The 21,562-nt window shown below is 33.1% G+C and overlaps 2 protein-coding genes across 2 annotated transcripts in view; one reads left to right on the forward strand and one right to left on the reverse strand.

Moving 5' to 3' along the window:
• The window catches only part of Tomosyn (syntaxin-binding protein tomosyn), a 660,678-nt gene extending 658,650 nt beyond the window's left edge, over positions 1-2,028 (reverse strand). Inside the window, exon 1 of the mRNA XM_072530470.1 lies at positions 1,425-2,028. Coding sequence (XP_072386571.1) covers positions 1,425-1,577 — 153 coding nt within the window. The 5' untranslated portion in view covers positions 1,578-2,028. The remainder of the gene's footprint in view (positions 1-1,424) is intronic.
• A 4,286-nt stretch (positions 2,029-6,314) lies between these two features.
• Positions 6,315-17,912, forward strand: Coprox (oxygen-dependent coproporphyrinogen-III oxidase). Its single transcript, XM_072528155.1, has 5 exons — positions 6,315-6,490; positions 6,547-7,014; positions 7,495-7,811; positions 10,369-10,538; positions 17,590-17,912. Exons 1-5 carry the CDS (start codon positions 6,417-6,419, stop codon positions 17,701-17,703), a joined length of 1,143 nt encoding a protein of 380 aa, XP_072384256.1. The 5' UTR covers positions 6,315-6,416; the 3' UTR covers positions 17,704-17,912.
• Positions 17,913-21,562: the final 3,650 nt, after the last annotated feature.

Consider the following 21,562-nt stretch of genomic DNA (forward strand, 5'->3'; position numbering starts at 1 on the left):
CCTGGACTTTCTTTAACAATATTGATGACTCCAGTTCTTTCATAGTCTTTAATAATATTCGTTAACCAAAGAGTGCTTTTTATATCAAGTATATTATGGTTAATTTGGTTAATATACTATATCATTACTTCCACTACTCTGGTCTATGGTAACCAAGGTCAAGGTACCAAGCATGGGCACCACCAGGATTATTTTCAGGCGATGCATCTGCTTTTCAGGGGGGGGTGCACTTGTATCTATACATACTACTAACCAATACGCAATATAGAACTATACATGTAGAGCTATGTATGTTCTTTCCGAACAGGGTGGTGCAATTGCACCATCTGGTATCCCGCTGCCAGCGTCCATGGTACCAAGACAAGTCAACTGTTATCTCTTGAACACCTAATATCATTAACATAGCTATACTATATTCATACAATAGATTTTTGATATTTTAATAGTGTATTAAGTGAAATAAACTGCTAGATTAAAAGCGCAGTAAGTAGAATATAATGGCATATCTGAATGAGTAACTCCTTTAACATAAGTTTCTGTAAAGTTCCAGGAAGTCTGTTAAACAAATTGATATAGATAGAGTTATATCAATTTGCTACTGTATTAACAGTTCATAAAACAAATAGGTATATGAAGTACAGCCGTATAACATATAGTAGGAGAGTATACTTCGATAACCTAGGATAACATACAATAAATAAGTAGGAATTTTCAGTTCGAAATGTTTGTTAGTAATTTTAATTACAGATAAATAAAACTGACAGATCAAACAAAATTATTTGCCCATACCTTACCTTTCTAACATATCATTCATACCTTTTCTAATTTCTAAAATAGAAAAAGTATGAGGTTGTATTAGGAAAAAGAAAATCTAAAGGATATATATTTATAGGTCATGGATAAAATCACCTTTGTATATTTTCAGGATAGAAACCTATTGGAGCAATTTGATCTTATCTAGACACCTGAAAATTCAAAATGGCGTTATTGCGATATTGCAAAATAATCTAGTCTAAACAAATACATAATATATTAAAAATGTACATGACAATATTGTTTAAAACCTTATAAACATTGATCTTTACAACTATTCCATTTAATTTGGTTAAATTTCAACATACTGTAAGTAATTACTTACTGTTTAAAAGATTGAATGCATTGTTTGTAATCAAAATGATTTGCAAATGATAACTATAAATATCCTAGGAAACATATCAATATGTTGTTAATTTTATGAGCAGCAGGTATCAGTGAATATCAGCTTTTAATATAACAAGGGCACATATATGTACTAAATATGTATGTTTGAGTCGCGGGTATTATTTTAAAAATAGGAAAAACATTCCAGATAGATAAAAAGTGCGCCTCAAAATATCTATCAACTTATTGAAAGTGAATAAAAAAATTAGGTCATGACGACTTACCCTTTTGACTTGAAAATTATCTGATCTAAGAGTTTCTTGGATCTCCTGGTCTTGCCTGGAGGGCTGAGCAACAGAGTTGCGAAAATTGTCCAACACGCCTTTGAAAGTAAACTTCTTCATAACTTCACGTCTATCGTCCTTATCACGCCTCATCACAACATACTTTGATAAAATCCCGATAAAACAAAAATAATATTATTCGCGAAATGTAATTTTTTAAATATCTACTCTGTATGAGATTACACCATTCTGCAGCAAAAATATCGACTAAAGTTAGTCTTGGCCTGTAGTATGTCACGTAAAGTCTGAAATGTATAGGTACAATGCGCTTCGAAAACCCGGACTTTTAGCAATATATCTCAAAGATATGCGTCGCGACGGGCACTTCTCTTGCCGTTCTCACCAACTTATGGCACTCTCGCAAAAAAGTCAATATCGGAATATCCGCACTGATTTCGCACCGTTCCCAAAGCTGCGCTAAAAGGCCCTAACCCAGAGCGCAAGCCAAAATTTGCACCACTATTGTTTCTCACAAAATAAACATCAAAATACACCCCCGTCAGCAAGGATTGGTTAGATCGGAACACCCTAACGTTCTCTGCGTTTATCTACACAACACTGTACCTTGACAGATCGATATGACACAAAAAAACCACATGTTGCTTAGGATTTAAATTAAACAATCTTATCATCTTCTTTTTTCTTTCTACTCAAGCGACCGACAGAGATATCCGAAAATTGATAGGATAATGCGACACAACCTGTTAGTTTCGAATTAGGTCCGGCTCGAGCCACTTAGACCAGACGAACAAAACAGCAGACAATCATCATACTCTAATTACACTTCTGAAAGTAAAAGTTGGTCAAACAGTTAATAATGTTATTTGTTTATTCCATTACGTATTCCATGATTTATGTATATAAATTGATTCTTGGACGTAAGTATATGTTTCTAAAATATCTACAAAACTTTACACCTGTTTAATATTTTTCTTTTGTACAAAGTAATAGGGTAAAGAAAAAAATATTTAATGAATTGGATCAATTAGTTTTTATACGAGGATGAATTAAATATTTAGGAGCATATTTAGGAGATTTATATAATCAGAAGCAGAATAATAAAGGTTGAACCAAGAAATATATATTATTCTTTAAGCGTCTTTCTCCACTCTGGCTCTAAATCGTTCTATTGAATTGCATTGAAGCAACTTCCTCAAATATCTTAGTCACGATAGACTATGTCTTCCAATACTACTTCTTCTTTTTATTGTCTTGTGTTATTACAATTGTATTGAAGTCTCCCTGTTTTCATACTTGTCATCAATTTATAATTGCCGGTCTAAGACCGACCTAAGACTTACTGCCAATCTAAGACTTTACAGAGGAAGCTCTAAACTTAGTTGGTGAACTCTGCGCCGGACATACGGGAAGGAAAGTACTTATCTCTTATATTGCCCGTTCTAATGGCTAATAAGGAACGTCCTATGGATATGAGGTAGGTACAATATTACAGATATTAATAAGGTATAACCAAATAAACACCGGAAAAGCACTCATAAGTGAAACACAATTTGATTTCAGAAACAACCTTGGAACCAGAGAAGCAGTCTTCAGTTTGCAGGTCATGGTTTAAAGATGTGGGGATATCGTTGTGTTTTATCGACTTCGAAAAGGCCTTTGACCGAATAAACCATGTCAAACTTATAGGTATCTTGCAAAAGGTGTTACAAGATACCTATACCCTTGCAACATACGAATTGGAGACAATACGACGGAAGCAGTGGAAATACGACGTGGAGTGAGGCAAGGAAGTATTCTATCGCCTCTACTTTTTAATATCTACTCCGAATTTATTTTCAAAGAAGCCACAGTTGAAGATAAAGACATTAAAATCAACGGAATTATTGTCAACAATCTGAGATATGCAGACGACACGGTACTTATTGCCTCCAATGAAGAAGAGAGGGTAACCAAAGCATGTGATGAATATGGGCTAAAACTTAATACTTCTAAGATAAAACTTGTGGTTGTCACCAAAACGAAGTACAACCAACGAACATCAGAGCGTATGGAATAGAGTTAGAAAGAGTCCAAAATATTACCTATTTGCGCGCAAACGTTAACGATAATTGGGATATAAATAAAGAATTAAGCATACGCATTGAAAAAGCCAAAGCCGCCTTCTATAAATTAAAGAAAGTTCTAATTAGTAGAAATATTACGTTAAACCTTAAAATCATATTAATACATATTATGCTATATATTCTCCACATTGCTGTATGGTATGGAGAGCTGGACCCTTACAGAAACATTAATGAAAATAATGGAGGCCTTTAAGATGTGGATTTATCGACGAGTATTGCGGATAAGTTGGGATGAACGAATAAGAAATGAAATAGTTTTACATCGAATGAAAAAGAGCACAGAAGTAACAAAAACGATAAAAGTTCGAAAGTTACAATATTTCGGTTATGTAATGAGACATCCAGAGAGGTATAACCTCCTACACCTCATAATACAGGGTAAGATCGCCGGAAGGAGAGGCCCAGGCCGAATCTGGCTCCGAAATCTCCGAGAATGGTATCAAGAGACCACCGCTAATTTATTTAGAGCCGCCGTAAACAAAGTTATTATTGCCAATATGATCGCTAACGCTCGATAATCGGACAGGGTACTGAAAAAAGAAAAAGAAATAAACACCCACGTATTAACTGAGAACATCACGTAGGGGCTGCAGCTATTTTCATTATTTATGTATTTGTTGAAAAAATATGACACACTCTCACATAAACACATGCAGTAACTCACGCACAAACATAGAATATATATACAAACATTTACATCTACAGCTTGCTTAATGAGATTTGTATTATGGTCCCCAATCACGAGATGTAACACCAACTCACTGATGAAAATCATTAAACAGGAGTAAAGGGGTTGCCTAAACCACCAAATAACTTATCATATTATCATATTGTTTTAAATACTTTTTTAAATATTCACAATGTTTTAATTTGATACTCTATCTTTTAATAAAGGTCGAATCTACCTCTACGCTCGCTAAAATAAGTGAAATCTATGTTTACAGGCTACGTATTGCACGACATGTTAATTGTCGTTTATATATCAGCCTTTAGTTGATTGTAGAGCACAAACATACCAAAATATGAAATATAATCCAGGTATGTTTTATTTAATTCGAAATTTAATTTAAAATTATCTTTAAAATTATTAAGTCTCATTGCTTCAAGAAATTGTTTGGACAATGAACCTTGAGGGTACTTGGAATTATAATTAACATATTACTTAAATATGCACCTATCAAGTCCATTTAGAGCTTAAACATTGCTTTAATAAACATTGAAATATGATCAAGCAATCAATAAATCGGGAAGAAGACTTAACAATTTACCAGGAATAAATGAATATAATAACCAATCTACCATTTTATCTTGCCTAATAATGTTTGGACTGTAGAAGATATTGGTTGTTTATTTAAGTAAAAATGGATTTACTTTTATTTTCCCTTTAGCTCTATTAATCCTTTATATTATAAAGGAGTATGGTTTATTAATGACCCCTAAAGCGCATTTTCATGAATTTAAGATAATTGAACGATTTAAGTTGATTAAAGTTAAATGAAAACTTTTATTTTAACATGAATAAAATAGGATCCAGTCAAATTTTTGTCATTCGTGTAATGTGTCATCACGAATTGGATAAGTTGGCATGTTTTGTCTCGTGTGAACTAGGTAGTCAACTTTTGTCAACTAAAATTTGAAAATTATCAATAATACAGTTTAAAATATTAAGTCTTAAGAGCGTAGGCGCAAAATTTCGGGCAAATGTTCTTAAATGCATTCATTTTTTTCGAATCCTGAGAAAACTAATAAGTATTTTTAAAAAGTTTAAACGCAGAATGAAAGATTACATTATTACTGAGGGTCGCTTTTGTTTCTAGCTTTGATTTCAAAAGTTTTGTGATAACATTTTTGGAACTACATATATCATAAAGATAATTTCCTTTGGAACCACCAAACGAATACATAATATAAAAATCAAGATACTTTCAGTGTCGTAAGTTTTATTAGGATTTGTACCTTCCGAAAATCATTACACTTCACTAGGCTTTAACCTTTCAATTTTCGATTTAATTGATACTTCAATTATAAGTCTTCAATTATATAACTGAATCTTCAGCTCTTTTAAAAACACAGCTATTGTTTTTTAAACAATAAACAATTAGATAAATATCAAAGTATATGACAGTATATTATTGTAAAATTTTATCGAAAAATTTGAAATGGTACAAAATTATTCGTTTATATTAATTTTTTTTTACAATTACCTGCAACTTTAATTACTCCGTGATAGCTTGTCGCTTCACTGTATCTTGTTTTTTATGTAATCATGAATTTCTGGTAATAGTTCTTAAATTTTTTCTGGATATATCTTTTGTTTACAATTATCTGCAAGGTGTCCTCTTGTGTATTTTCTTAAAATCCGTTAGAGCATCAAGATACGACGTTTCTTGTGACTTTAACTTTTTAATAAATAACTACGACCATCTATACACATTCACATACAACTCCTTTCGAAGCTGTTTGCCAGCTGTAATTCACACATCTGTAACATATCGTCGGTTGTCGCAAATTTTAGTTTTGGTTTTAAAAGTACATGAATCCAAGTCTATAGTTAATTCCACAGTCTTTGTAGATATAAAGCTAAATTTATATTTTAGGATTTATGAATTTATGCTAGTACTTAAATATTGGAATGATAATTAAATATTTTGTTTATAAAATAATTATTATTGTTATTGATTTTTTGTAAATTCTCTCCTAAATACCGTCCTGCTTTACAGGTTAAAAACAAAACACTACACTTGGGTAGGTAAGTAAACAGCTGATTTAGCTGATTTGTCCAACTCAGTCCAATGAGAGACTTGAGAGAATCACATTTTTTTAAAAGACATAATTAGATAGGGTTAAAATGTTTTTCAAAGTATTTGTAAAAAACTTTACAGTAGTTTTCTATCAAAGAGAACAGAAGTTATCCAAATTGCTGTAAGTGTGAGGTTATGTGTAACGCTAAGATCAAATTAATATTATTTTATTTTCAGGAAATATGGAACAGTATTCACGGGCTCAGCAGCATTTTTGTCTAACAAATCTAAATCAGTTGATACAAGTGAATTTATGGCTTTACCAATAACGCCTTTACAGAAACTATCTTCTAACCCAGATGATATGAAGACTAGAATGGAACTTATGATTATGAAGGTACAAAAAGAGTTTTGTAAAGCTCTCGAGACTGAAGAAGACTGCAACAAATTTATCGTCGACAGATGGGAACGACAAGAGGGAGGTGGTGGTGTAACTTGTGTGCTACAAGATGGAAAAGTTTTTGAGAAAGCTGGAGTTAACATTTCTGTAGTTTCAGGAAATTTACCTGCAGGTGCTGTAGCTCAAATGCGCTCCAGAGGTAAAAAACTTGACAATAGTGGACCATTACCTTTCTTTGCCGCTGGCATTAGTGCTGTTATACACCCAGTTAATCCTATGGTACCAACAATACATTTTAATTATAGGTTGGTATACAAATAAATTCACTATTTGAAGTTTGCACATTCACAAGGCAGTCCATAAGTACAATTTTGTTTTTATAGTTCATTGTGTATTCTTGGGTAAAGGAGATGTTAATGTATTTATTACCTTAAATTTCTCATTTATGTTGTACTATTTTTTAGAGGTACCTAAATATTTACAGTTCCTTATTTCTAAATGACATAAAATAAATGTTTTTAGCAAAATAAACTTCTTAAAAAAAACTACATATTTTTGTTAGAATAAGCTTTACTTTTTGTGCAATATTCTTATCCTCATACATTCAGATGAAAAATTAATAATATATCAGGGACATCTTCAATGGTTCCAATCCATATAATTTATTTTATAATTTGCTACAGTAAACATAATACCATATATTTTGGGAACCTAGTTTTTTCAAAATATATGTTCAATGTTTCAAATATTAAGCAACTGTTTTGATCAAAACGTGTTATTTGCAGATATTTTGAGGTTAAAAGTGGCGACGAAACTCAATGGTGGTTTGGAGGTGGAACTGACTTAACTCCGTACTATTTGAATTCAGCAGATGCTGTTCATTTTCATCAGACGTTAAAAGATGCCTGTGATAAACATGACCAAACCTACTATCCAAAATACAAGAAATGGTGCGATGACTACTTCAACATACCACATAGAGGAGAAAGGAGGGGAATTGGTGGTATCTTCTTTGATGATTTGGATACTCCTAATCAGGAAAAATGCTTTCAGTTTGTGAAAAGCTGTGCCAATGCTGTGATACCTTCATACATTCCTTTAGGTAAAGTATTTTTTAACTATTATGAGGTAATACTGATAAAATAGCTTCGATTTCATATCAGTTGTATAATCAGGTGGGTTTAGAACAAATTGTTGATTTTACAAGTAGTTTTAAAAAAATTATCTTGTAGTTAATCCTTGATTATTTAACCTTAAATATCAATAGGTATTAATCAGATAAGACAGTCATGTTTAAAATTTAAGATTGATAAAAAGTGACCATCCATGTACTTATAATCTTAATTGATCTAAAATAGTTTTTGTGGTACAAATTACTAATATTTATTAATATAAAGTATTTTTTGTATATCCATTGATTTTTTTATGAATTGAAATATTTATTTAGTTTCTGTCACTACTCTGTCTGAGAGACATTACTCTGTGCTTTTTAGTGTGTTGATTTTTCTTGTGGTAATATATTAAGAATGTTAATATTAAATAAAACATAGATAGCTTTGTCTGTCTCAAAACATATCCAAAAATAGCCAGAATAGCTAGACTCCGGAGAGGTTTACTCTCTGGACTCTGGAACTCACGTGAGGCATGGTTATGTGTTGCCTGAAGTTAAATCTAATAAAGTATTAAATATCACTCACTTTTAAACAACATCATGTACATTTTTTACTAACTTCCATTTTTTGTAAAGAGTTGTACCCTAATACTTTAGTGCCTGCTTTTAACCTGATGATGGAATTATTATTCCTAAAAAGGTTTGTGTTTTTTGATGTAGCCCTTTTAAGGGTTTTTAAATATACCTACATACAAAGATTAAATCTCTTTTTTAACTAACAAAATATATACATTAAATGTGTATAGACATAAAAGTAAACAATTGAAAGAATATCTGTCACTAAAGATTCGATTTATAACGATTGTCAAAATTTAATAAAAGTCAAATGTCATCCAATTAATAACATTTTATATTAAATTTAAAAAATGGAAGTAAAAATCTTTTATACTAAAAAAATGAAACAAAATATAATAAGAACTAAATTCAACAATACCATTATCACAAAGCAAGTGATCTTTTTAACTGAGTTAAAGTTATATTGAAAATATCAAAATCGAGAACATTTAATAGCCTTATGTATCTATCCAATGGGTTGTGACTAACTGTGGAAAGGAATATTGAAAACATATAACATATAACGTAGAGCTTGATGGGGAACATTAAAGTCAATGTGGCTTAACAGTTAACAGGTTTGGACAATCAATAAATCCATGTATGATCCTATACATAAATATAGCTCCTAACATATCTCGACGGTTCGTGAGTAAAGATAAAGATAATTTTGTTCGATAGGGTAATAATCATGATTTTCAATAGTAGTGTGAACATGGTAAGTACAATATCTCAAAAATTTATGCTGGACTCTTTCTATGGTATTAATATTGTTCTGAAAATAGGGTGACCAAAAACCTGAACAGTATTCCAAATAGTTCTAACTAAGCAACAATACACTAATCTTGTTGAATCAATGGAGAAATACTTGCAATTCCTAGTAACGAAATCGAGTAAATAAGTTTTTTATGCTTTATTGAAATAGTGTTTATGTGGTCACAGAAAGTAAGCTTCTCATCGAAAATAACACCCAAATCCTGAATAGAAGAAACATAATTCAGTGGCTGAATATTAATAGTATAGCTTGTTTCAATTTGATTGACTTTATGCGAAAAACTTATAAAACAACAAGTGGGTGTTGTTCTGATTGTACCAATTTTAAAGTCAGTCTAAGTCAGCATGTAACAAGGCTTGATCTTTCAGGCCATCTATAACTTTCCAAAATTTCCAGTCATCTGCCAACATTAGACATTTGCTACTAAGGAAAGTGGAAATGATATCGTTAACAAAAATATTAAAAAGAAGTGGAAAGTGGAACTCCAGGTGTTACTGAGATACTATTAGATAGATGATAGCCTATCTTGACTCTTTGACTTCTACCAGACGTAGAAATCTATTTAACAAACCTGACATGAAAACCTACATAATCAAATATTTTGGAAAAATCTGTGTTTATTGCATCTACCTGTTTACTGTCTTCCATTTGAAATAATATATCAGACTGATAGCAAACCAAGTTTGTTGCAGTGGATTTTTTGCTATGAAAACCATGTCGTGTGCCTTTACACAACCACGAAAAGTTGCTTTACTTTAAGCAGTCAAAGAGCTTAGGGGATTGCAGATTATATACAAATTCTACAATAATTTTCAATGTTGTCTTTCTGATCATTTTTAAATATAGGAACAACATAACTTTGTTTCCATGAAGGAGGAAACATAGAGGTTTCCAGAGATTTATTAAACATAGGGTACAAACACATTTTTTTAAAAACAAATTAGGCACTCCATCCGGGACAGCAGTAAGCTTATTGGCAGCTCATTTATGCCATTAAAAATATCAGTCATGGTAATCTTAAAAGGTCAAATATTTTCTGTATAGTACCGTCTACCGTTTTTTTAATTTGGATAGCATATTTCAATATTTCACTTTTTTCTTTAAAATCGATTTTTAAGAAGAGTGTATGCATTTATTATTAAAGCAGTTATATTTTTTTAGTTCAAAGACATAAACAAACAAAATATACCAATGTAGAAAGGGAATGGCAGTTGCTGAGAAGAGGAAGATATGTGGAATTTAATCTTATATATGACAGAGGTACGAAGTTTGGCCTTTACACACCTGGAGCCAGATATGAAAGTATTTTGATGTCTTTACCATTAACCGCTGTAAGTACTATTGCTATATTTAAAAATATTTCTTTTATTTACATTTAAAAATTTTAAAAGCCGTTAAAAATTGTCTAAACCATTTTAATGAGGATTATATTCCGAATTTGTAAAATACAGACTTTCCAAACTATTATAAATATTGAGAGGATTATTAGAACGATGTTAAACGGGAGAAAAAGTACCGATTATTGGGTAACATAACTATAACTCTTATATATAATAAAGGCTCCAAAAAATTCCAAGAACTGTACAAAAATTGCAGTTAGCAATCCTATTGGTGAATTTACTTTTGTGTAATTGAGTAGAGTAGGCAGTGGCGATAATCAAAATGAGATGGATATATTCTGTCCAATGTGCAGAAATTGCCAGAAAATTTTGTACCAGTAGGTAGGGGAGAGAATGCTTCTTATTCAAGTTCAAACCATTCCGTAGCGAATTATCCAACACCTTAACAAACCTCTACAAAAAATATCTAACTTTTATTAGAGGTTACCTAAATGCCAAACATTTTTTAGGAAAAACTCTTTCCCCATAGCCTTCTAAACCGATTTAGGCTTGGAAAAAGAAATGAGTGAGGAAACCGACTGACTAAATTTATAGCAGAACAAGAGATTGTGATTAATAGTATTTATTTCAAATTCCCACGCAAAAGATTATAAATCTCAAAATAATCTTAGGATTAGCGATCGGCGCTTGTGTGATTTTCCATTCTTCTTCACGCTCGCTCGTCATAGACGTCATAGGCGAAGCAATGAACCAATAAACCTACCAAATTTTTGCAGAGGATGGATCTCAATTAAACTTTTTGAATTCGATTCGTATGAGTGTCAGGAAGTTTTGTGAGCAAAAATAATGATGTGGAAATAAAAATTGCATTATTGAACACGGAAAATTCATTTTCTAAAGTGCATTTCGAAGTAATGAAAAATGATAAATTTGTAAATAGCAAATAATTGACGGAAATGATTTCAACATTACTACTCGGGTGTTTTTGGGTTTACTAAACATGACTAACATGACGACGATGTTCTCCGAGGCAGCTGGTGCATCTGAGTCTCGTCTTCTAGAGTTTTGTGGAAATTCGATACAAAATTAGTGCACACTCGTTACTTGGGAGTTTTTGGGGTCGTTGAACACTAATATCATGGCGTTGACATTGTGCGAGGCACCTGAGGAACAGGACGGCCCTGGTCTCCCGGAGTTTTGTAAAAATTCGATAGAAAACCAGTGCAAACTCGTTGCTCGGGGTATTTTGGAGTCGCGAACACTAATATTATGTTGCCAATGGTGCCCGAGGCATCGTGTGTTAAGGACAGGGCTGGTGTCTAGAATTTTGTGCATCGGAGACCATTACCGTTAGGATATTCGTGATCAGCGAACCCAAGATCCTTTAAGTAACGAGTTTACACTGATTTTGTATCGAATTTCCACAAAACTCTAGGAGCCGTGTCCCGTCAGGGCACCAGGTGTCTCATACATTATCGCCGACATGATATTCGTGTTCAGCGACCGCAAAACCCCCCAAGTATCGAATTTGCACTCATTTTGTATATAATTTCCACAAAACTCCAGGGGAGGCGGCCCATAATGTGCACCAGGGGCATCGGAGATCATCACGGTCATAATATTAGTTATCAGCGATCCTAAAAACTCCTGAATGACGAGTTTGCACTGATTTTATATCGAATTTACACAAAACTCCAGGAAACGAGGCCCAGATGCTCCATATAGTCCATCGCTGCCATGATATTCGTGTTCAGTGACCCCAAAAACTCTTGAGTAGTAATATTGAACTTGTTTTCGTCAAAAATTTCCAAATTACAAATTTATCATTTTTCATCACTTCGAACTGCACTTTGGAAAATCAATTTTCCTTGTTCAATAATGCTATTTTGATTTCCACATTTTTCTCCATTTTCCATCATTTTTGTTCTCGAAATTTTCTAGACACTTTTACGAATCGAATGCGATCATCTGCAAAAATTTGTTAGGTTTAAAAAAGGAAATCTCTTAAAAAAATTTAGTAAAACCACAAAGTACAAATCCAAATCATAAATGGTATTCAAAAATAATAATTTGTCAAAATTTTAGGATAATAACCTGTGTTAATAAATCTACAGAAACTCATTTATACGTTGGCGATCATTCCGGCTATGATGACTTTGTTGGTTGCTATACGGAGTAGCTGTGTTGAGGTCCATCTTTACCATGGTCTCAGGTTAGCAAGCCAGGATATTCTTCTTTGTCCTGGGGCCCTTTTTCCTTCAATTTTACTTTGCAAAATGCATTGGAGTAGCTCATATCTGACTTGATTTCTCATTATATTTCCCAAGTACTGCAGCTTACGGCCCTTTATGATGTTGACCAAATCCGCGATTGTGTTCATCCTCCGTAGTACTTCTTCATTGGTGACTTTGTCCATGGTATCTTCAGGATCCTTCTGTATAACCATAGCTCAACTCTAAGGTCGTGGAAAAGTTTCTCCAAGTAATCTTCCCATACTTTCTTTTTATCTTCTTTGGTTATGGCAAGATTGCCTTCGTTATCTGTTATTTTTCCGCTGTTGCTTTTTCGGAACTTTTCAGCTATTTCCTTCACCTTACGATGTACATTGAAGTTATATTGACTCTGATACTCCTCTATTTCTTAACATTGTTTTATTTTTTGTCTCTCTTTGGCTTCTTTTATCTTTCTTCTTATTTACGCAGCGAAATTACGTAGAGTAGTCTTTTGAGGATATTTAGGACCGCAAACGCACGGTAATAAATTAGGTTATTCGTAATCTTTAAAATGTCATCCCAAGCTTTCTGTACAAAATTGCGGACACATTTCCTCAAGAAATTTGATATTTTAAAAACTTTTATTTCAAGTGTTTGGGTTTAAATTAATGGTTTCCCGAAAACGTGTTAAGTGGCTCTTCGATTCGACAATCATATGAAATATGCCAATTTTACCGTGGGAATTTAAAAGTAGATAATGAAGATGAACAATGAAATAAGTAATTAAAATATGTAACTAATTAAAGTCATATTACAGTAGGTGATCAAATTATTATGATCACTTCAAAAAACTTCGTATTTTGCTGTTTAATAAAGAATAAAACTGCATATAAGCGTCTAATGATGTGAATATAATATAAAAATAGATCATAAACACGTTCTTTTACAAAATTAAAAAAAAATTTTTCTTTGACCCTAAATAACAATTTTTTTTAATATTTTGTGTGACTTCCTTTAGCTTCGAGGACAGCTTTGATCCTCCTTGGCATGCTTTGAATGTTTCTCAGGTAGTCTTATTAACTGCTGCTTATGTTTGACAGTTTCCTGGGCGATCCCCCTCTTTACAAGCTCCCATAGATTTTCGATCGGATTGAGGTCTGGTGAATTACCTGGCCACTTCAGTATTTTAATTTTCTTTTTTTCCAGGTACTATGTTACTGTTTTTGCCTTATGGCACGGTGCTGAGTCGTGCATAAAGGTTTATTTATTTAGCGTATGGACTTTCTCAGTACGATAAATATACAAATACAATAATATTTACATATATATTAAATATATTCTTTAAACACTAAAGATGACAGAATGAATGACACTAAATATTAATGTCCAATTTACATAGCCATTCAATTGCTTCTGGGGAACATTCCGCAAAGTCCTGGAGGTTTCCACGGTAGGCACGATTCAAGCAGTCTGAAACACAATGGCTTATGGTCTGTCTAGATTTTCCGCAATCGCACTGTGGACTTTCTGCACGACCCCACCTGAACAGCGAATCAGCACATTTACCATATCCGGTACGTATACGATTAAGCCTTGCCCAAGTGGACCGGGGCAGATTTGATCCGATGAAACCCTGAGTTGGGGTGGATATCTTAATATAGTCCGATTCTACTGTTGGCATCCATCTTGTTGTCCATTGCCTATGTATATCATAGGAATTACCAATTTTTCGGGCAGATCGTATTGGAGGATTTCTAGATCTCAGTCGCTGGTGCTCTTTGAGATGTCTGGGATATCTTGATGTATTGGTAATTGTACGTTGGCTATAATTTTCTGGTACTCTCTCACTAATGCTGCTGTACGGCGTAGATCTGGTGAAGCAATATTGCTCAGAGTAGGCAGCCATCTCACTGGCGTTGGTTTTATTGTTCCAGTGATTATTCTCATGGTTTGGTTAAGTTGGACATCGATTTTGCTTGTATGTGCACTATTTAGCCATACTGGTGCACAATATTCTGCCACTGAAAAAATAAAGCTAGAGCAGAGGTCCGAAGAGTATCTGCAGAAGCACCCCAAGTTGTTCCGGCAAGTTTTGATATTAAGTTATTTCTTGTTCTTAGTTTACCGGCTGTGTTTGTAAGATGACTTTTGAAGGTGAGTGTTCTATCAAGTGTGACGCCTAGATATTTGGGGTTGTTGTTATGTTTGATAGCTGTATCATTTAGAGTTACATTGAGAGTATCGCCCGCAAGTTGATTCGACAGGTGAAAGAGACAGGTTTCAGTTTTGCTTGTGTTAGGACGTAAGCGCCAGTTCTTAAAATAGTTACTTAGTGTAGTTAGTCCTCGTTTAGAGCTCGTTCTCCTGCTTCTTTACTATTATCTTGGAAGCCAATGGCCAGCTCGTCAACATAAGCAAATTTTCTTGATTTTGTTTCAGGTATATCTGCTGTATAAAGGTTAAATAATAAAGGTAAAGGTAAATAATAAAGGTAAAGGTAAAGTGCATAAAGGTAAAATCCTCCGATTCGCCAAAACCAGCCTTTGATTTGTGGCATGAGCTTTCTTTCCAGAACTTCAATATACTGATGTTGATTCATCATTCCATTCACAATGTGTGCCCTTACTGCTGATCACAGACCATACCATGATCTTGAGAGGATCCTTTACTCGCTCCACTATGCAATCCTCGTGATATTTTTCACCCACTCGCCTTCGGACGAAGGTTAACTTATCCATGAGTATCTCCACTGTAGACTTATTGGAGAAACAACCTGTGAATAAAAAAAACTATAGATATTTTTTAGACTGTAAGACACCTTCACAGATTGTACCCTGTTCTCGAGGTATGATTGAATCAACTTGGCGCTCTGGGACAAAAGTTTGTACCTCTAGTTTTTTCAGGTGTATCCCATGGTCCATATAATCAAACGCCTTAATCAAGTCACAAAACACAACAGTGTTGAATTGCATTCTATGAAAAGATTCCAAGATGCGGGACACTAGGTCAGAATGCCAAGAGTTGTGCTCCTTATCTTCCTAAAGCCGAACTGTGATCCTGAAAAATAATTGTTACATTGAAAAGCTTGTGATTTGCAAAGCCATGACCTTTTCTACTATTTTAGAGACGACTGGAGCAATACTACAGGCCTATAGTTCTCAGGAAAAATTTCAAAAGCATATAACTCTGACCACAATAATTTTATATTTTTATTAAATTAATCAACATTTAACTTAACTATCCTTATTATAAATCAATTCAAATGACAGACAAGGGACCATTATTTTCGATTTGCCTAATAATTCCCCTGACACGTTGCATCATCCTTTGGACGATCTCGGCGTCAATTTCTCTAATTTTGTATATATGCGGCGTCTTAACTGTTCCTGATTTTGTGCTTCCCATTCGTTATTATAGACATTCCGACTTAATATTGCCCAGAACTCTTTAATCTGAACGAGCCTGAGGTAGGTTGGGGGGATTGTCTGCTTTCGGTACAAAGGTAATGTTGTTAGTTTCGTACCAGTCCCTTGTGATCCTCGCGTAATGACATGAAGCAAGATCTGGCCAAAAGACTATTTGATCATTTGCATGATGTGTATTCACAAACTGAAGCAATTTAGAGAGACATCTTTGAATATAAATATTAGCGTTTAAGTCTTCGTCTCGAACAACACCAATATAGGGCTGTGAGATAAAGCCAGCCTCAGAAATTGCACACCATACCAAAATTTTGTCCTCAAATTTTTTCTTACTTTTGAATTTTATTTCATCAGTACATTTTCGTAATCGTTCGTGTAAAACCCATCGTTACCCTCATCTCAGAGTGGACAAAGTAAAATATTTTTCATCGTCCATCACGATCACTTGTTGACGAAATGCACTCGCCTTAACGCGCGGCAACATCTCGGAATTCTCTCTAATTGATCCTCTGTGTATTTTGGAGCTTTCCTTCTTTTCCGGTAGATAATATTGTTACTCGATAGGGTCCTGTATACTGTAGTCTTTCCAACATGAAATCTGTCCAGTTTTCGCTGTGAGACCCCAATTTTGTTCTTAGCTGCTTCAATCAGTCTTGCCTCTTATATGGTTCAAAATCCGCGGTCGGCCACTTTTACGCAAGTTAACACATGGTATCCCTTCTTCACATTCTCTGATTGTGCGATAAATTGTCGATTTGCTTATGTTTTGATCTCGATAAATATTAACAATATCTCGTTTCGACATTCGCCCAACCATATTATAAACACCTCGACGAATATCAATTTATAAGACATTTGCAGAGCACAAACCAAAATATTCTGCTTTGTTTATTAAATGTCAATAACTGGATGACATTCCAATTCCATGGCCTCTTTGTTAAATGCATTTGCTTCTCAATCAGACCAGGTGAAATTTTTCCCAAAACTTTAGGACCATACGTTATGTGTGTTATAATAGCTCTTTTTAGAACTGAAAGAAATATATCTCTTTAAAGCATTGATTTATTAAGTGTGTAAGAGGGCTTATGATAATATTTTTATCATCTTAATAATGCTAACATTTAAGCCATATATGTTTGAATAATAACAAAAAAAAGCCAACTTTTTTTGTTATTATTCTTATCTTTATTATCAATTTATTAAGAATCTCGAAGTTTCACTCAAATTAAATTTGTTGCATAACAAGCCTTATTTTAAAGCTATAAGTATTTCATGTTTATTGCTATTTTAATTAACACGGTAATTAGTACCTGCAAATTATCTTTTTAATTGAGTAATTTGAGTTCAAACATAAAAAAGATGCAAATCTAATGATATTTCTATTAAATTAATTTAAATCGTTTTTAGAGATGGGAATACATGCATGCCCCCAAAGAAAATACCCCGGAAGGAGAACTATTGAAAGTATTGAAGAATCCTAAGGATTGGGTGGATTGTACGTGTAAAGATAAAAAACAATAATTTTTTATAGGGAGTTAAAGTCTGATTTGTTTGAAAAATCTGCTCTCTTGAATCCCTTAGTTCCATTTTTGTAATTCCATAATTAATATAAGAATGGTTTGTTTATATTATATTTTATACACATGGACTGTTACTGTACATACAAATATAGTCTGTTTTACAATATTAGTAAAAACATAAATTCAGAAATATATTTTATGTTAAACGTGTTTTAAGCCTTATTCGAACCTTGGATTTATTTAAAACAATTTCTTTGCTACACGATAATTGCTCACAATGAGTATTAAAACACTTTAACGTCAAAACAGAGAAAGAGAGGCTAAATATAGATATACTTGGGGTTAGCGATGTACAATGGTCAGGAAATGGAGAGATATCAATAAATAACCACAATATTTATTACACTGGAGGAGACAAGACTGATCATCGATACGGAGTAGCTTTCATCATAAGCAACGCTATTAGAAAATCAATGCTAGGTGTGATTCAAAAATTCAAGCACGGAACTGTAATATTAATATAATCCAAGTCTATGCTCCCACAGCTGATAAGACCGAAGATGAGATCGAAAAGTTTTATTCAGAATTGCACAATACAATCAAGTTAGCACAATCTAGAGATATTACTTACATTTTAGGTGACTTTAATGAAAAAATTGGAGTAGGTACAGTTGAAAATATAGTTGGACAGTTCGGATTAGGAACTAGAAACGAGAGAGGAGAAAGGCTCATAGAATTCTGCCAAGAAAAGAATATGGTAATTGCCAATACTTGGTTTCAGTTTCCTAAGAGAAGACTATATACATGGACGTCTCCTTTACATAGAAAAAACCACATTGTTAGAAACCAGATAGATTTTATATTCGTAAATAGCAGATATAAAAACTCTATAACCTCAGTTAAAACTAACAATCCGTTAGTTGCTGATGTGAAAATAAAATTAAAAAGAATTGAACTCAGAAAACAACAACCAAAAATTACTGTAAGAATACTAAAAATCGAAGAAATAAAAAACTAATTAAAAAATAATGTGAATGTTAATATACAAAAAACACTATAATATACAAAAAACACTAACTGACAACAAACAAATTATGGATGTAAATAAAAAGGGGCATAATATAAAATCATAAATGTATCATATATATATATCTCATATATCGTCGGTATACTGCGAAAACCAGGTAAATGTCGGAATACCGAAATCGAGAAAAAACGTTTTTAAAGTTTAGTTTTTTATTGTGAATTAAGCAGTCAGCCTGTTTTTGATATTAGGTATTCTAGTGAAAGATGCATATATCTGAAATGATATTCTATCATTAGTTTGAAAAAGTTAAGGCACCTATCTGACTAATCCTAAATTTAAGTTGGAAATGCTATCATTTACCTGGTTCTACCTGTAAATCTAAATAAATCAATTACTCTTCAAATAACATATTTAACACAAATATAATAAACCAAGTATAATATTTTCCAGTTTTGTGATCGAGATATGAGGCTTTTACTAGGTAATAGCAATGTTTTAAGGTATTAGTCGATATTTATGACATTTAACTGGTTTTCCCTGAAAATTTTGTTAACATCTGTGTGTAGTTATAGTTATTATTTATATGAATGATAGGCAGTTTTATAGAAAAAATCAAATTTATTTCGAATATAATAATAACAATATTATTATTATGAGGCTTCCTCGTCCGATTCGTCACTGAAAGCAGGCTCTGGCAAGATGTCTGTTACATCATTTCCCGTTTTCAAATTACGATATCACCCGTGATATTCCTCTGGTATCACTCCCTTATCCCATAGCTGTACCAAATCTCTCTTTTTTGCTATGCTAATTGGCAAATGTGCATCATAAAGTCGTTTAAGTTCTTCAAGATTGCTTGTATTAGTTGATAACTTGGAGTGCTTTTTTCTTTTTGACTGCCGTGCAGTATCATTAAGGAAATAATTGAAGCTTGTTGACATGTCATAATTAAAATAGATTCTGTTTGTCCCGCCTTTCACGCATCTCATTATTTCTATCTTCAACCACATTATTTTTTCGCTGTTTTGGTCTTTTGTCCGGTTTTTAATTAAAGTGTGTGACAAATTTTTTAAATCATAAAAGTCGTAGTATTTAACTTCTTTACATTGTATGGTTCTATACATACTTTTTTATCATCAACCTTGATATTTTTAGTTCCTCTTGCATTTTGAAAAACAGACAAGTAATCTGGCATCGCATAGATAGATCTCTGTGTTTTTTAGCGGTTTCGATATAACTCTGCATAGAGTCAACTTCCATATAGGAATGTCCAGACTCTAAAAATTTGTGTTCAATAATATTTAAATGGTCTATGTTTTGAACATCCCATAATAGTAAGGCTACAATATGCTGATTACGATTATGTCTTCTGCAGCTATCAGAAAATAAACTTATTTCACTTACATATTCTGGAACACATTTTGATAAGTCGTGGAGTATAATGCTTCCTATTTCAGAACTTCCTTGTCTACCGTTAATTTCTGACCAGTCAACACAGTAAGCTGCATTTGGTAATGCGGCTGCATATACACACAAATTGTAGACACATAATTTTCGAGAATAATATAGTTTTCCAGTCAATCCACTTGGAATCTGTAGTACGGCCTGTAGATCGAAAGTAATTGAAACAAAATCCCGTTGTTTATTAAATCTTTTCTTATCATTTTGTTTTTTAAGATTACATACTTCTTTTCTTCTCTGATGTTCTCTGTAACTGTCTTCAAAATCCGATTTGTCAGTTGGATTAGCCCTATCATATGTATTACAAACTAAACATTGATTTTTTTTTAGCAACAAAAAAGCTTAAATTATAGTCGTTAGAAAATATTCTTTGATATGTAATTTCGCTAACACCTTCCAGTTTCTTCTGCTCACAGTCATTTATAAAAAGTTGGTACATTTTTCTTATACTTAAATTTTTGTCCAAATATCTACGCTTTGAACTTTGGCGAATATAATGTGGGCCCATGGTTGGAAAAGACTCAATATGAGCCTTCACGATTTTTCGGGTTTTACTGCTTGTTTTATTTGGCGGTGTATGCTTGCCTCTTTTATCCGTATCTGCATAACAGCCTAGAATATCAGTTTTTCTTACAACATCCTGTATTAACGACGCTGATATACAAAGTGTCTTACAAAAAAATTTCTCACATACCTGTATGTCTTGACCATTCAAAGAAAAGTAACACTTTTTGGAAAATGCACATGGTTTTTTAAACTTCAACGAACTGCAACGACTCTCTTTGGTGGCTCCGTTTTAATACGTGCAATAAGAAAATGTTTCAGGCCTACATATTCTAACTTTCAATAATCACGACATAGTCTTTGTCTGTAATCTTCGCTGAAATAACTGGCACATTTGTAAAAGCACTCTAAACAATTAACTGGTTTTGGCAATTTTGCTGGTCTATGGTCTTTTTTTATCTCATAAGGCAAACCCTCAGCACGCCTCCTTTTTGCGACCTTTATTACCCAATCTTTGGGGTTAACTTTTCTCCAACGTTTTAGTGGACGTACGTCTTTCCATACTTTGTCAAGAAGTACATTTATTATCCAACTAGCTATTTCAGTTGACACTAAATTGTTCGTGGGTGCACCTATTTCAGTATCTTTTTTCTCATCATTTAGGCTATCAAAGACAGCTGTGTGTAAATCATATAGACTTCCTAGAGAGAGCGATCCCTCTTCACTTGGCTGATATGTGGGGTCTACATCTGAAAAGTCACTATCAAAAATGGATTCCATCATTGAAACTATATTGTTCTCAGAATCATCAAGAATTGAACTGCTGTCTTCAGTTATTCTATCTGTGTATGTGTTATAAAGATCATTT

Source organism: Diabrotica undecimpunctata, chromosome 4 (genome assembly GCF_040954645.1).
Source record: "Diabrotica undecimpunctata isolate CICGRU chromosome 4, icDiaUnde3, whole genome shotgun sequence".
NCBI classification, from domain to species: domain Eukaryota; kingdom Metazoa; phylum Arthropoda; class Insecta; order Coleoptera; family Chrysomelidae; genus Diabrotica; species Diabrotica undecimpunctata.

Coding starts and splice junctions, on each gene's coding strand:
- Coprox (XM_072528155.1), top strand. CDS start 6,417: ATGTTTTTCAAAGTATTTGTAAAAAACTTTACAGTAGTTTTCTATCAA. Junction 7,015..7,494: donor ACAATACATTTTAATTATAG/GTTGGTATACAA, acceptor TGTTATTTGCAG/ATATTTTGAGGTTAAAAGTG. Junction 10,539..17,589: donor TGTCTTTACCATTAACCGCT/GTAAGTACTATT, acceptor AATCGTTTTTAG/AGATGGGAATACATGCATGC.